At 37.1% G+C, this 14,505-nt stretch overlaps 1 protein-coding gene across 6 annotated transcripts in view; it reads left to right on the forward strand.

The window, feature by feature from the left end:
• The window catches only part of kirrel3b (kirre like nephrin family adhesion molecule 3b), a 262,665-nt gene extending 249,350 nt beyond the window's left edge, over positions 1-13,315 (forward strand). Inside the window, exons 10-17 of one of the 6 annotated variants that reach the window (XM_067419247.1) lie at positions 144-244; positions 2,423-2,633; positions 4,832-4,939; positions 6,194-6,217; positions 6,308-6,391; positions 7,913-8,022; positions 9,009-9,095; positions 12,771-13,315. In XM_067419247.1, the coding sequence (XP_067275348.1) occupies positions 144-244; positions 2,423-2,633; positions 4,832-4,939; positions 6,194-6,217; positions 6,308-6,391; positions 7,913-8,022; positions 9,009-9,095; positions 12,771-13,238 (1,193 nt within the window). In that variant the 3' untranslated portion in view covers positions 13,239-13,315. The remainder of the gene's footprint in view (positions 1-143; positions 245-2,422; positions 2,634-4,831; positions 4,940-6,193; positions 6,218-6,307; positions 6,392-7,912; positions 8,023-9,008; positions 9,096-12,770) is intronic. The other 5 variants (XM_067419248.1, XM_067419249.1, XM_067419250.1 and 2 more) reach the window with 5 other exon arrangements.
• The last annotated feature ends 1,190 nt before the right edge of the window (positions 13,316-14,505 follow it).

The following is a 14,505-nucleotide window of genomic DNA, read 5'->3' on the forward strand; positions in this document are numbered from 1 at the left end:
ATGAGGGTATAGGGGCGAACAAACAGTTGGTCTCTACCGGTCGTAAGCCGTTTTGAAGAGACTCCTATGACTCTCTCGCAAACAGGGAATTGTTTAGCTCACGGCTCTGAGTATGTGACTATGTGCGTCTTTTCTCTCCTCAGGACCTCCGACCATCTCCAGCACACAGACGCACCAGGCTCCACACGGGGAAAAGGGACAGATCAAATGTTTCATCCGCAGCACGCCTCCCCCAGACCGCATTGTGAGTTACTCAGCTCTTCTTCCAGTGACTCAGCTCAGACAGGAGAGCAGCTGTTAAGTGGGCGGTTGCTGTTGTCACATGGCTTGTGTGACTCCATTAGACTCACTAAACACAGTCCAATAATGCATAACGCACTCATGAGTTACGATCTGTTTAATAAATGAAATTGCATCTCGAATCGTTTGTTTCCTCTATATGAGTGAACGGGTATTAGACATGGCAGGCTTACAGCCCTAATTTCTCATTTAATGCATGCTTATGCACTGTTACCACAGATCCAATTAGGATTTACCACTCTTAGATGAACTGTCTCCTCTCCGGGCCAATTTTTGATTCATTACTCACACTGTGCATGTGTGTGTGTGTGTGTTTGTGGCCGTGTGCATGGAAGTGCATAGGTAATCTCTGTACAATGTTTACTCGTGTGGCTTTGCTTTTATTGCCATGCTATTTCTAAATGTCAGTTGAATGGGAAAGACTGCTCCTGTGGTCTGGAACAACCAGTAATAACTTTAGATGTGTTATAATGCCCATAAAGCAGGTGAAAGCAAACGTGAGTCTCTTTTTGCAAGCTGAAAAGACCAGCTTGCACCAGTAGGCTGATTCAGTGCTAGTATGACTGCTCTAAAAGAATGGTTGTGAAGCTAAAAAGGGGGTCTTGCATGTTTAAAAGGGCAACACTTTGCAGTAAGGTTTCATTTGTTAACATTAGTTAACTTCATTTGTTAACTTGAACTAACAATGAACAGTCTACAGCATCTGTATCTGTTAATGCACTGTGAACTAAAATGAACTTGGACATTTCTATTCAGTTTAATATTAATGAAGGTTAATAAATATAATGCATTGTTAACAAATGAGACCTTAAGAAGTGCTACATTTAACATTTACTTGAGAAAACAAACTGTGTTAGAAAATGAGAATTTTCTATCTTTTTTATACCCCATATGCCCCATTCTTTCATATTTTAACTTTTTTCCTTTAACTTTTCATTCATTCATTCATTCATTCATTCATTCATTCATTCATTCATTCATTCATTCATTCATTCATTCATTCATTCATTCATTCATTCATTCATTCATTCATTCAAATTTATATCTGCAGCATTTTTGATCATTTTCTCAAAACTTTCATAGCCCACAGAATATATTGTTGGATGCATATCTTGACATGCAATATATAAAATAAAATAAAAGTTTTGGAGCAGATCAAAACACATATTGAGTAGATGGAGTCCATCAACACCCCCAAAGCTTTACAGTCCTATAGCTCGTCCTGGATCAACATTTCATTTTGGTAATGTTAGGCCGTTTTGATTGATATGCTTTTTAATGTTTAGTGGTTGTATTAGATTACATGTGCATAAGCAATGCTTCTATTGCTTGATTTCTGCTTCATCTTCCCTTGTTTTTGGATTTGGAGATGCTGTACTCTTTCAGAAAATGTGTAACAGCTCCCCCTATATAACAGTAAAAACATGGATTACCTAGCCTGACAAGCCAGACCGACATCAAAATGTTTGGTCTGGGAACTCACCATTGACAGCTCAATCCGAGAGGTGGAATAAACGGTTGTCTTTCAAACTCCCTCTGCACGCGATAGGATAGCGCTACAACCAACCAGAGCAACATGAAGCGGAGCTAGTTAATAGATTAAACTTTTGCCATATCCGGTCGGCAAAACTCCGAAAGCATCTTCCCTTCTTAAGAATGATTTCAGTGCCGTTCTTTGTTCTTTTCTCAAAGAAAAGCTTAACTCCAAGTCTTCCAGAGTCGTAACCAAAGCCGATTCGAAAGACCGCCGTTTGCCAGCTTCTTTGTTTATAAGTAGCATGCAACTCTGCTGTCATTATGTTAAGCCCGCCCACCGACACAATGTGATTGGCCTGACCAGAGGTTGGGGTTTTTCCAGCTCAGAAGTCTGTTGAGATTTGTTAGACAAAATAGATTTACTGCCGCTATGGTACATCTAGATTTCTAGTATATGGATTGTCATAAAATGATGTCAATGGTGGGGAAATCGTTAAGCATCAACCTCAATAACATTTGTTAGATTTTAAAAAGGGATTTAAAATTATATTTGCAGTGATGCTACAGAGCAGCATCCAGAACAACATACTGTATGCAGGTCTTTTCAATATGGTTTCTTTCAATATGGTTATGGGTGCTTTTTCAGGCCTGGTCCTGGAAGGAGACTGTCCTGGAATCGGGGACGTCAGGTCGCTACACAGTGGAGACCGTAAGCACTGAGGATGGAGTGCTGTCCACGCTCACCATGAGTAACATCGTACCTGCCGACTTCCAGACCATCTACAACTGCACGGCCTGGAACAGCTTTGGCTCGGATACGGAGATCATTCGCCTCAAGGAACAAGGTGGGATCCAAGGTTCGCCAGGTTCCACCTTCTTTTCTTTAAAACATGTCTGCGTAGAATAGTGAAGCAGTGTTTTATAACCATGGTTTTTGAAAACCCTGGAACAGACCAAAACATGCAAGATTTTGCTCCATACTTTCCATTTATCACTGTACACATTATGAATCACTTTATATGAGCTAGATAAGCAATATTTAAATGTATTTACCAATTTCACACTACATATTTCATTTAGCAATAGCTGAATGATTATTTCAGTGGTGCAATAGCAAAAGTAATTGCACATTTAACTGCAACTTTAATAAATCATGTAAATCTACTTACAACACTTAGGACTATTTAATTTTCAGCCTAGATGCAGTGATTGATTTCTCTCCGTGCATTTCATACAATGTATCCCCCCAGTGCTTTCATAGTTTGGATTTATTTTAATTTAAAGTGCCCCTATTTGTTTTGTTTTTTGTTTTTTGAATATTGCCTTTCATGTAGAGTGTGTAATATACATGGAATATATGTGTGTGTGTGTGTGTGTGTGTGTGTGTGTGTGTGTGTGTGTGTGTGTGTGTGTGTGTGTGTGTGTGTGTGTGTGTGTGTGTGTGTGTGTGTGTGTCTGCAGATTTTTAAAGATCAAAGTGCACGATAAATAAAATTATTGTCTCCTAAAAGAAAGAATCGAAACCAGTTTTCAGTAATCGTGACAATATGTACATTTGCATAATGCCAACCTAAGCTCTTCAAAACACAAACAAATTCTATTCTGACTCATCCTTAAACAGTAAATATTCACAATTTACAGTATCATTACTGTTCATATCACTGTGTATCAAGTGGTAACGAAGCCTCCGGAGCTGAAATACACATATGGTTAACGAGTACTTTGTTTCCAACATACACTGTAAGCGGTCAACCAATCACATCAGACTGAGGCATCTGACCAATCACAGCACAGAAGGATCTTGGAAAAGGTGGGGTTTAGAGATACTGAATTCTCAAACAGACAATCAGATATCAAATTTTTTCACATCCGATCAGAACCACTTCCAAATGTGGTTGTAAATCGATACATAACTGATATCTGGACATCCAACCTAAATATTATATCTGTCAAAGTAAAGTATAAATAGCATATAATTTCTAATTTTTACACATATTGCTGCTACTTTTACATGTTGTAAATACACTGAGAAAAAGGGTGTTGGATTTACTCAATTTAATTGTGACAGTGTAAATAGAATATAGTTGCTATTAACACTTGGTGTAAAATCATCTATTTGCACTTAGTGCAAATAGCCGCTGTCGGAAATAAATTGCGTGCGCGCACAAACATTCAGGAGCTGGTTTTTAACCTTTGTCCTCTGAGTTTTAAAAAAAAAACTGTGTAAAACGTAACAATTACCTGAATGCTACATTATATTTCTGAGCAATGATAACTTCACTGTAATTGAACTAACAAGTCTCTCTATTAAGACTGCGAAACACTACATACCATATGCACGCAAAAAACCCTTTTGGCGTATGCATTCCACAACACTGCATTATTGAATTGCATTTCTATGTGATCGGTCTCTAATATGTACATACAGTAATACAGACATTAAATAGGTCAATTTGCTAGTACCCAAGCATCTTAATGCTTAGTTTACTGTGCGCCAGTAATTAACTTGGTGTTGACTCTCATTATCATTTGGCCATAAAATCTGGTTATTATTCGGTTTAAATATACCAACAAGAGCACAAATAAAACTGTTGAGTTGCCTCTAATTAGCTACAGCTTCTCGAACACTGATGTTGAACTCACATTACACCCACATCCTATCAGAGTATGTTAATGATCCAAGGTGAACGATTAAAACCAATGCAGAGTTCACTTTCAAGACATGTTACGTGCGTGTCATGTGCTAAACTTATGCGATAATTGGCATGTCTGCAAATTGTTACTCCTGGTTTTCACTTTAAATTAAGATACCTGTGCTTTCTCCAGAAGGTGATGTTGGTGTTAATTGCGAGTGCTAGTTCTTTTGATCAAACGCCTTAAAGGTGCAAATGCCTCTTTGACACAACATTTGATTCTCATTTGTTCCATGCTAGTGCAGTTCTTGAATTATGTTCAGGAGTGAGAGGTGGTGTCTGTGTTGAGCAGTTATTTGTTGGATCCACCAGTCCTGTCCATGCTGTGTTATTGTAGAAGGCTCCGTTTTGTTTTCCAACAGAATCCCTCCCTGTTGCTGTGATCATTGGCGTGGCAGTTGGCGCTTTCGTTGCTTTCATCGTCCTCATGGGAACCATCGGAGCATTCTGCTGTACACGCTCTCAGAGAAGTATGTACCTCTCAGCCAATTGCCTTCCTGCATGTCCATCACCAGAACACGCTAAGTGCTCCTCAGTCAGACAAAGAGCAGGTTATTAGGGTGTTCATGTCACTTCACAGAAACCCAGCCTTTATTTCTATATCTTCCTTTTTGTTGAGTGTTTGTGTAGGGTCGGGTGGTATGACAGTATAGACCGTATAGAAATGCATCAGCCTGTTAAAACTGCAATGCTCTTTTTAAATGATTTTTTAAAGTATACTTCTGATGTAGGCAACGTTATATATATCCCTCAATATAATTTGGGGGAATTTGCATTAGTGCGCCGTGTGTTTTTGGTGTCGCTAACTGTAGGTTGGTAAAGTTTAACGTGTTGAGAAACATTGCAACTTGATGCATTCATATAAATATTTAACTAAGGTGTACATAAATCGGCTATTTTACAGTCATACTTTTTATGCAATACTCTTCTGAGTTTGTTGTTATTTATGTCTGCATTATAGTGCATTTAAATTGTAAAATTAGGAGATTAAGGGCCAGATTTACTAAGCGGGGCAAATGCAATGTTTTGTGTCTTTAGTAAATCAAGACAGTAGTTATTTTATCATCAAAAGAGGGTTTGCACTGTTAGTAAATCTGGCCCTCAAGGTGTAATATGTGACCCTGGAGCACAAAACTAGCCTCACGGGTATAATTGTGACAATAGAAGGGGTTTCTTTTATGCCAAAATCATTAGGATATTAAGTAAAGATCATGTTCCATGAAGATATTTAGTAAATGTCTTACCATAAAAATATCAAAAATGTAATATGCATTGCTAAGGACTTCCTTTGGACAACTTTAAAGGTGATTTTTTTTGCACCCTTAGAGTCCAGATTTTCAAATAGTTATCCTAACGAACCATACATCAATGACAAGCCTATTCATTCAGCTGCAGAAATATTGACCATTATGACGGTTTTGTGATTTAGTGTTTTGTGATCCAGGGTCATGTATGTATTCGTAATGCTATAGATGTATTCTCGTAATAAAATGTTACTACCTAAATCTCATCATTTTACATCATGATTCTCAAAACATTATGATTTTATTTTCATAATATTGTTTGTTTGTTTTCTTTTCAAAATCTTAAAATTTAATGTAGCAGTAAAACTCTTTATTCTTTCTTTTACAAGTCATGAGTCTTTTGTCATACCGCCCACCCATATCAATGTGTCTCTCATTTGTTTTTGTTTTCCCGCGTCCATTCGCTCACATGATCAAAAGTGAAAACAGCGCATCCATGTACAGGTTAGCGTCAGACAGATGACACATGAGCGTGCAGTTTACGATTGTTGGTGGCCTTCCTAGCGTTGAGCATGTTGTTGTTGTATGCCACAGAAGACGCTCACCTGGTTATGCCTACACTGCCCACCTCCATCTGTGCTCAGCAGAGAGAACTTGCAAGCAAAATTAAGACAGAAAGTAAGACCTGTTACCTGACCGTCACCAATTATCTATAAACATTGTTCTTCAATGCGCAAAATGAGCTGTGTGATTCTAATGTGATGTATCTAAGGGTTCCTGTAGGGGTTCCTCTTATCTTAATTATTTGGTGTTATGCTGCCTTCAAGTATAATAAGCTTCCATTAGTTAACTGTATTTGGTAACACAAATTATAATGACATAATTATTATAAAGCATGTATCAGTTTAAGTTAATGCTAATTTAAGCTTTATTTCTATATTATTGAATCCAAATTTGGAAACACTTTAGTGTAGGGTCAAATTCTCACAATTAAGTAGTTGCTTATTATCATGAATATTACTGGAATGTTGTCTGTTATTACTATTTTATTCTGCAATACTTTTATTTTTGCAAAATCTATTAATACTTTATCACCCAATACCTATACCTAATGGTAAGTCAATAGATAGAATTGGACCCTAAACTAATGTGTGACTCAAAAGATGTATCTGTTCATATTATTCAAAGTACCTAACAATAAACAGTAATGTTTGCATCAACAAACATTATCTAAGATTAGTGAATATCGCAACAAATGTAATGCAGATTTGTGTTTCTTAATGCATTAACTAATATTATTGCACGGCTCTGTGGAATGCTTGATTTTGATTGGTCAGTCGGCGCTTAACACTTGCTAGGAACTTTTTTTTCCCTTCATGAAAGCTTTGCATTTGGTGAGCTAATAAAATATTAAAACTCAAATCAATACTATGATACAATTATTTAATTGCCATCCGGGTATTGCAGACTCACTCTCTTTTTTTGTACAAACGCAGCTGATGCCATTTTGTAACTGCCGATAGATAGCAGTTTAATCTCAAATAAATATCTTGTATCCCCATATTTATTTATGTGGTGAAATACTGTGTAATAAGTGGTATGACTGTACCGTATCCTTTAAATGTCTGTCTAGTTTGAACGCTAAGTTACTGCTTTCTTTGCAGAAAGCTTTGCATTTAAAGACCTAATCAAATATTTAAACTCAAGTCAATATTTCGTCTCTAATTATTTACTTATGTGGCAAGTAGCAGTGTAATAAGTGGGATAAGGTACATCCAGACGGTTGTTATCACAGAATAAATCCCTTCAGAGTGATGCAAAACCCCTCCGCTTCGCTTACTTAACTAATGGGACCTTATTGAAAAATGTTACCAACATTTCTTTCTATTTAATTCACGTTCTGGCAAAATCACCAAGCTATTTATGTGCTAGTGCATCAAAACGAAGAACATGTACCACTAGGTGTTTAATGGAGTATTTTAATAAATTACATAATGAATTTTCATATCAATATAATAATCAATTAATATACAAAAAGATCTATTATAATATAATATATCTTGAAGGCAGCCTTTTTTAGGGACTCTTATTAAGGCAATGTGAAGTGGTATGGAATAAATATTTTTTATATATATATATTTCTTATCAGTACATTACACTTAATGGCACGACTGGGGTAACATGTAACTTTCTTCTCAGACCTCAAAGGTGTGGTATCAGCCAAGAACGACATTCGGGTGGAAATTGTACACAAAGATCACAACGCAGCGCGAGAAAACGAGGAACACTCCGCCATGAAGCAGCTCATGGTGAGTCACATTCTGAACGAGACTAGAACAGTAAACATCCCGCTCACCATTACCCCATCAGCACCCCCAAATCAACAAACTAGCTCATTATGCTAGTCCCTGTCACATCCTTTAACTAATGAATGCTAATCATCCCCACCCCGACACTAATAGCGCCTATCTCCCTCGCTCCTGCTAACGTCAAACGCATGAATAATGCAGCATAAGTGTGAGAACCCTGCTGGCCTGGATGCCTATATTTAGCCCCCAGCCTGCATTTCCTGGGAGGACATGGGCATAAATGTAACCATAGAGATGCCAGTGATCAAGAGGTCCTTTTCTCCTGGTGAAGTTTTGTCAAAACACATGATGCCTCCTTCTTTGGCCTTCAAGGCCTACAATCAGAGCTGTTAACAATGTAAAACTTATGACAAAGCTACACTGTAAAAAAAAAAATGTTGGTTTTTGTTGGTTTAACTTTAAAAAAAGTAAGTAACCTGGTTGCCTTAAAATTTTGAGTTAATTGAAATTAAAAATCTGAGTTGATACAATGAAGGAAATTTGTTTAATAAATAGAAACTCAAAATATTTTTGTATCTGAACCACATAAAAAATGTGATAAATCATGAAAATAGCACTATTTGGCATGTTTCACTGCGTTATCACAAATAAAGCACACACAATTACCCAATATGCTTACACAATCTTTTAATAATATTTTAATAAAGGTTGTCAAATCTAAAAAAAAAGTTTAATTGTATTAACTCAAAATTTTAATTTCAATGAACTCAATTTTAAGGCAACCAGGTAACTTTTTTTCTAAATAATTTTTTTACAGTGTAGTTAAGGCTAATGGCTAATGACAAAGAATATTCACAGGAAATTGCCCCAGTTGAAGTTGCTTTTATTTTGGAATTTTTATAAGCATTTTGGTGCACCAAATCTGCAGGGGAAAGGAGAGCGTAACCCAGATATTAACGTGTTGATGGATCTGTTGTTTGCTGCAGATTGAACGGGGAGAGTTTCAGCAGGAGTCCGTTTTGAAGCAACTTGAAGTACTTCAGGAAGAAGAGAAAGAGTATCAGCACATCAAGGTATATCTCCAGGGGATTTGAAGGAAGTCATATAAGAAAGAGATAAGCTTTGTGATATATGCCATCATACAGTTATACACTTGTATATAGTTTTATTATTGCTCCAAGAAGAACCTTTAGCATCCATGGAACCTTTCCATTACAGAAAACAGTCTTAAGATTTTTAGGGCAATATTTGCTAACAGCTTGTGCCAGCGCAAACCCTTTTTGTTATTAAAAATACTGTCAAGATTTAACACATGCAGTGACAAAATAGCACTGAAAAGTCCTGAACACACTTATTTTTGCGGCTGACCTTATTGCATATGCATGTTTAGGAGTTTCACTTTCAGACACAATTCATGGGAGGAGAATATTTAAATGAATTACAAAAGGTGATTTACTAAGGTTTGCGTTAAACTGATAATCACGCCATTATCTACCGCCCGGAAAATTATTTCTTAACCCATGTTGCCCGTGTCTTGTTAGTAGATCACTCACACTAATTTGCCCTTTTAAGCAAATATGGCGCGTAAATATTCATATATATATATATATATATATATATATATATATATATATATATATATATATATATATATATATATATATATATATATATATATATATAATTTTTGGTTCCCTGTAGAACCTTTCAGTGAACACTTCTTATAAGAACCAGGTTTAGATTTTAAAAATCTATAGATATATAAAGAATTTATTCGTGGAGCAGAAAGGTTCCATAAATATTAAAGCTTCCTTTATTTTTAAGAGTTTATTCACTGAAAAGTTCCTAGAGGAACAAAAACAGCTCTTATTTTGTCAAGGTTTGAGTGAAGGGATGAGGTGAGGCAGAGAAAATTGACTTTTATTTGACAATAAAACAAAACAAAAATGTATTGATTTATAAATAAGCCATTAAGGTCTTTCTCTATCATTTATTCAGACGAGAGCTCTGCTAGGGGCTGTTGTGTGTGTGCACTGGTAACACTCTAGAGTCACACAGAACCAAAAAAAAATACGATTTAATGCGAAACTGAAGGAATGTGATAACTGCTTTAAAAATAAGAAGCTACGGTTTTATAATGATGTTCGTCATTTAAACCAGGTAATTGCTTAGAAGATTGATATTAACAATTTTGTTTAAAAAAGTTGTCGTGGGGGGGGGATCAAAGTATTATAAGCTATTATACTTACCCATCAGTGCATTTACAATGATCACTGTTTATGTTAAATGCTCATATACTTATTTAGCTAAATTTAGTGTGAGTACAAACAAATATTATCCTTACAGTTCAACTAATATAACGCAGACACCAGTTCTTGATAGAAGTAGCACAGCTTTTGTTTTCTCGTTTGTATTTTTCTCTGTGCGCAAACACAGTAGGCCTAAAGTCTGCTTCATGGCCTCCTCTACCTGCTCCCAGCAGGATTGATTCCCTCCCTACATGTAGATGAGTGTGTAAAATGAGCAGTGTGAACAGGGACGGCTCCACACAGATATGGATTGCACACAATCCATGTCGCCTGATAAAACTGCGACTGACAACGCCTTTCTTGCGCTGTCATAGAGAAGTCACCTAACGGTGATTACCGTCTCTCCCCCGTGGGATCTGGCCTGCGCACCCGCTCAAAATGGCATCCACATCCACATCCACATTTGGTGCCTGTTTTGCTTCTTAGCAACTGTGCTGATATAGCACCACGGCAACGACAGCAGCCATGGTATCAAGTTCCTTCGCTTTGATTATCTCTTTCCATGACAGATTTTAAAAGTCATGATTCTGAAGTCCAATTAAAACTGAAATGTACAGACTCACAACGTTTGTGTATCAAGGTTTTGTCTAATTAGCCTGTAATATTTTGAGGTGACTGCTAATGATGGTCGCTTTACTCCACTGACTGATACCAACATCTTTTTTCTTACCTCTGTTCTATGTATGCATGTTTCTTGCCTTTTTTAATGCTCTGAAACGGCAGTGATGGCACTACCGAAAGAAAGGGAAGAGATGCATCAAACAAGCAATTCTCAAGAAATGAAGCTTTAGTTTACAGCATTAGATGAAGTTTAAAATAAATTAGACAAATTTAAGGGGTGGTTGTTTCAATAGTTTTTTTTTTTTTTTTTTTACTTTAGTGTGTAATGCTGTTTGAGCATAAACAACATATGCAAAGTTATGGTGCTCAAAGTTCAAAGCAAAGGGAGGTATTTACTTTTACAGAAATCACTTTTTAAGGACTACAACAAACACCATTAACCCTAAATTTACATAAATTCTGCCCCGGGAACACACAATGATGACCATGTTGAGAATCAAACATTTTTTTAACCATATTTTTTATACTAGACCACAATTTTGGAGTCTGCTCAAGCTGCCGTAGCCATCTTGTCACGTGTATTGCAATACAGTACATAACACAAATGCAATAACGTCATAAAAGCAAGATGACAACATACATTGTAACCATAATTAAACTAAACTATCTATTTTATCTTCATGCAGCATTTATTATCTGGCTCAGTAGGCATTTTACAACAGTTCCCAGCGATTTATAGATTATCATAACTATCTTTAAATCATTGATTAGCATATTCTGTTAACTTCACATTAGCTACATAAAATCACCAACTAACCATTCAGAAATGTCCTGTTGCATTCTACATGTTGTCACTTATTCTTGAGTCTCTCTATTAGTGTCACACATCTGCGTGAGATAATCAGAGCTAATAGAGCTCTTGAATCACCGCCTTTTCTTGAAATGGGGGCCGGGAGCAGCAAATAATTTGCATTTAAAGAGACATGCACAAAAACAGCACCCTTGAAAAGTGTAAATTTTAACATGCTATAAAAAATTAGCTGTATGTGACCATTCACATACACACTCTGGAGACATCAGAAACTTATATTACATCCTGTAAAAGGGGAATTATAGAAAATTAAATTATATAAAATAAAATAAAAACACACAATCAAAGACATTCCTATTTGAACAGGGTTAGATTTCTCAGAGGACAACAGAGAGTTAGTCCAAAAAAAATCTGCTTAATATATGCTAACACTACTTCCCAACAGGCATTTTTTTCTGACTACAATTAACTTTAAAAGCGCATGTCACCTAACTCCCATTCATTTGCAACTAGCTATGTTGACATGTAGATACAAAGTTACTTATAGTTAGTAGAACATCTAAAGTGGGCTATCGAAATAAAGCACAATCCAAAATTCATCTTTAAAATACAAATTAAGCTAACCTCCTCATGTTCAACTGAATGGGGCTACAATAGACTTAACAGGGCATCATAGTATTATGACTTTTCAAAAGTTTGACAGTAATACAAGTATCATTGAGATAGCATTCCCTGACATACTGTACAAAATGTTTGAGTTTAAGATAATTGTTGGTTTCAAAATGCTTCATATCATACTTAAGCATCATTCATACTGACAGGGATTAAATTGCTGAAGGTTACCAACTCTAAGTGCATTTGGTTTCTAGTACTAATTCCTACTTAACTGTATGCATTGCTTTGGTGCTTTTTTGCATAAAGTTGAGCTCAATGTCGATTGTTGAGATAATGACAACTCTTGAAAATGAATTGCTTCGCTGTCAGTGTAAAAGCTCTTTACTGTTGAAATAAGAGTCATTTCGTTGAACTTCTTACATTCAATGACATGAATGCATTGTTCCTTAAAGGATCCCACCAATGGATACTACAGTGTGAACACCTTTAAGGAGCATCATGGCACCCCAACCACGCTGGCAGGAAACCAGACCACAGAACTCCGGCGGGACCCTGCCACAGCCACCACTGGAAAACAGCGGGTTCCCACAGGAATGTCTTTCACCAACATCTACTCCACCTTGGGTGCTGGACCCAACCGCCTGTATGACTACAGCCAGCGGTTTGTGCTGGGCATGGGCAGCAGTTCCATTGAGCTTTGTGAGCGAGAATTCCAGCGAGGATCGATGAGTGACTCCAGCTCTTTCCTGGACACACAGTGCGACAGCAGCGTCAGCAGTTACAGCAAGCAGGACGGCTATGTGCAGTTCGACAAGGACAGCAAGGCCTCGGCCTCCTCCTCGTCCCATTATTCTCAATCATCATCCCAGAACTCAGACGTCACACGGCCCTTGCAGAAACGCATGCAGACCCACGTCTGACTACAGGAGATGGACAGAAGACAGAGGAGTCCAGTGAAGGGTTTGGCCAAAGGGGATTGACCCCCCGCACCCCCGCACCCCCCACCCAACACACACACACACACATAAACACACACACCCAGACAAGAATCAGGAACCAAGCACATTTAGCGCATCTGTTTCATTTTCTACTTGTTTTGCTTTTAACATTCTTTGATATATGTGGATTTTCCTCATTAGTCCCAAACTTATTTACAGCTCTGAAAAGCCTTACCGTTTTCAGATCCTTGTCATGAGCTCATGGACTTATGAATGCCCTAAACGTCTGGGCCAAAAACTTTCTCCAAATAACCATGTGCCACAGTGACGTCACTTGCCAACGTAGAAAGACACAAGAAATAGAACCAGTGTCCTTGCTGAATGACTTTGAAATAGCTCTAAATGAATGATCTCCAGGGAGAATGCAAAGCAACAATGCTCTGATGAAGTCTTTGAAGGCTACACTGCTTACATCTGTAGTCCAGACAATTATCTTCACCACTAGAGGACAATGCTCTGTTTTTCCTGTACATTCAAGCACAACTGGCAAAGTTGTATGTAAGATTTCTCAATGCCTCTACCACAGCTAGCAAAACAAAAGAAGAAAAAAAAACATATAAGAAAGGACAAAAAAAATGAAATGTATGAACTGAATTAACAACTATTGTCAGTCCGAATCTTTGGACTCTGTCCCTTCTGACAAAAAGTTAGTCTGACGTACAAATGTGAGAATCTCAGATAGAAAATGGCCCTGAGCTGTCGGTTTACCATTCAGAGATAAGATATATTTGTGTACTTTTTTGTTCTTTCTTTCTGAGCATTCTTTATGTTTAGCCTTTTAACAACTTGGTTTAAAAATTCATTGGACTTACACTGGGAACTAAGAGTATGATGTGATATTGTCTACTTGAGAGCCTTGAGTAGGACCATTTAAGGTGTGTGAACGTTTGAGGCTGATAGTGTTTTTGGTTGTTTGTTTTTTTCACTTTATTAAAATACAAGGGGTGATCTGGTTTGGTGTGAATAATGTGACGATGATGGGAACAGTGATGTTTGGATTTTATAAAGATGCACTATGTCCTGTGTTCCTGTTGTGTGAAGTCAAGCTATAACGCTTCAAAATATTCCTTGCAATTCATAGAAAATCTTCTGAGCTTGTTACACATGTGCTAGATATATTTTCAAATTTCTTGTTTCTTGCAAAATACAAATTTTATTTACAAGGAAACCACAATCGAAATCTGAGTAC

The sequence above is a fragment of the Pseudorasbora parva genome, chromosome 16 (genome assembly GCF_024679245.1).
Source record: "Pseudorasbora parva isolate DD20220531a chromosome 16, ASM2467924v1, whole genome shotgun sequence".
NCBI classification, from domain to species: Eukaryota; Metazoa; Chordata; class Actinopteri; order Cypriniformes; family Gobionidae; genus Pseudorasbora; species Pseudorasbora parva.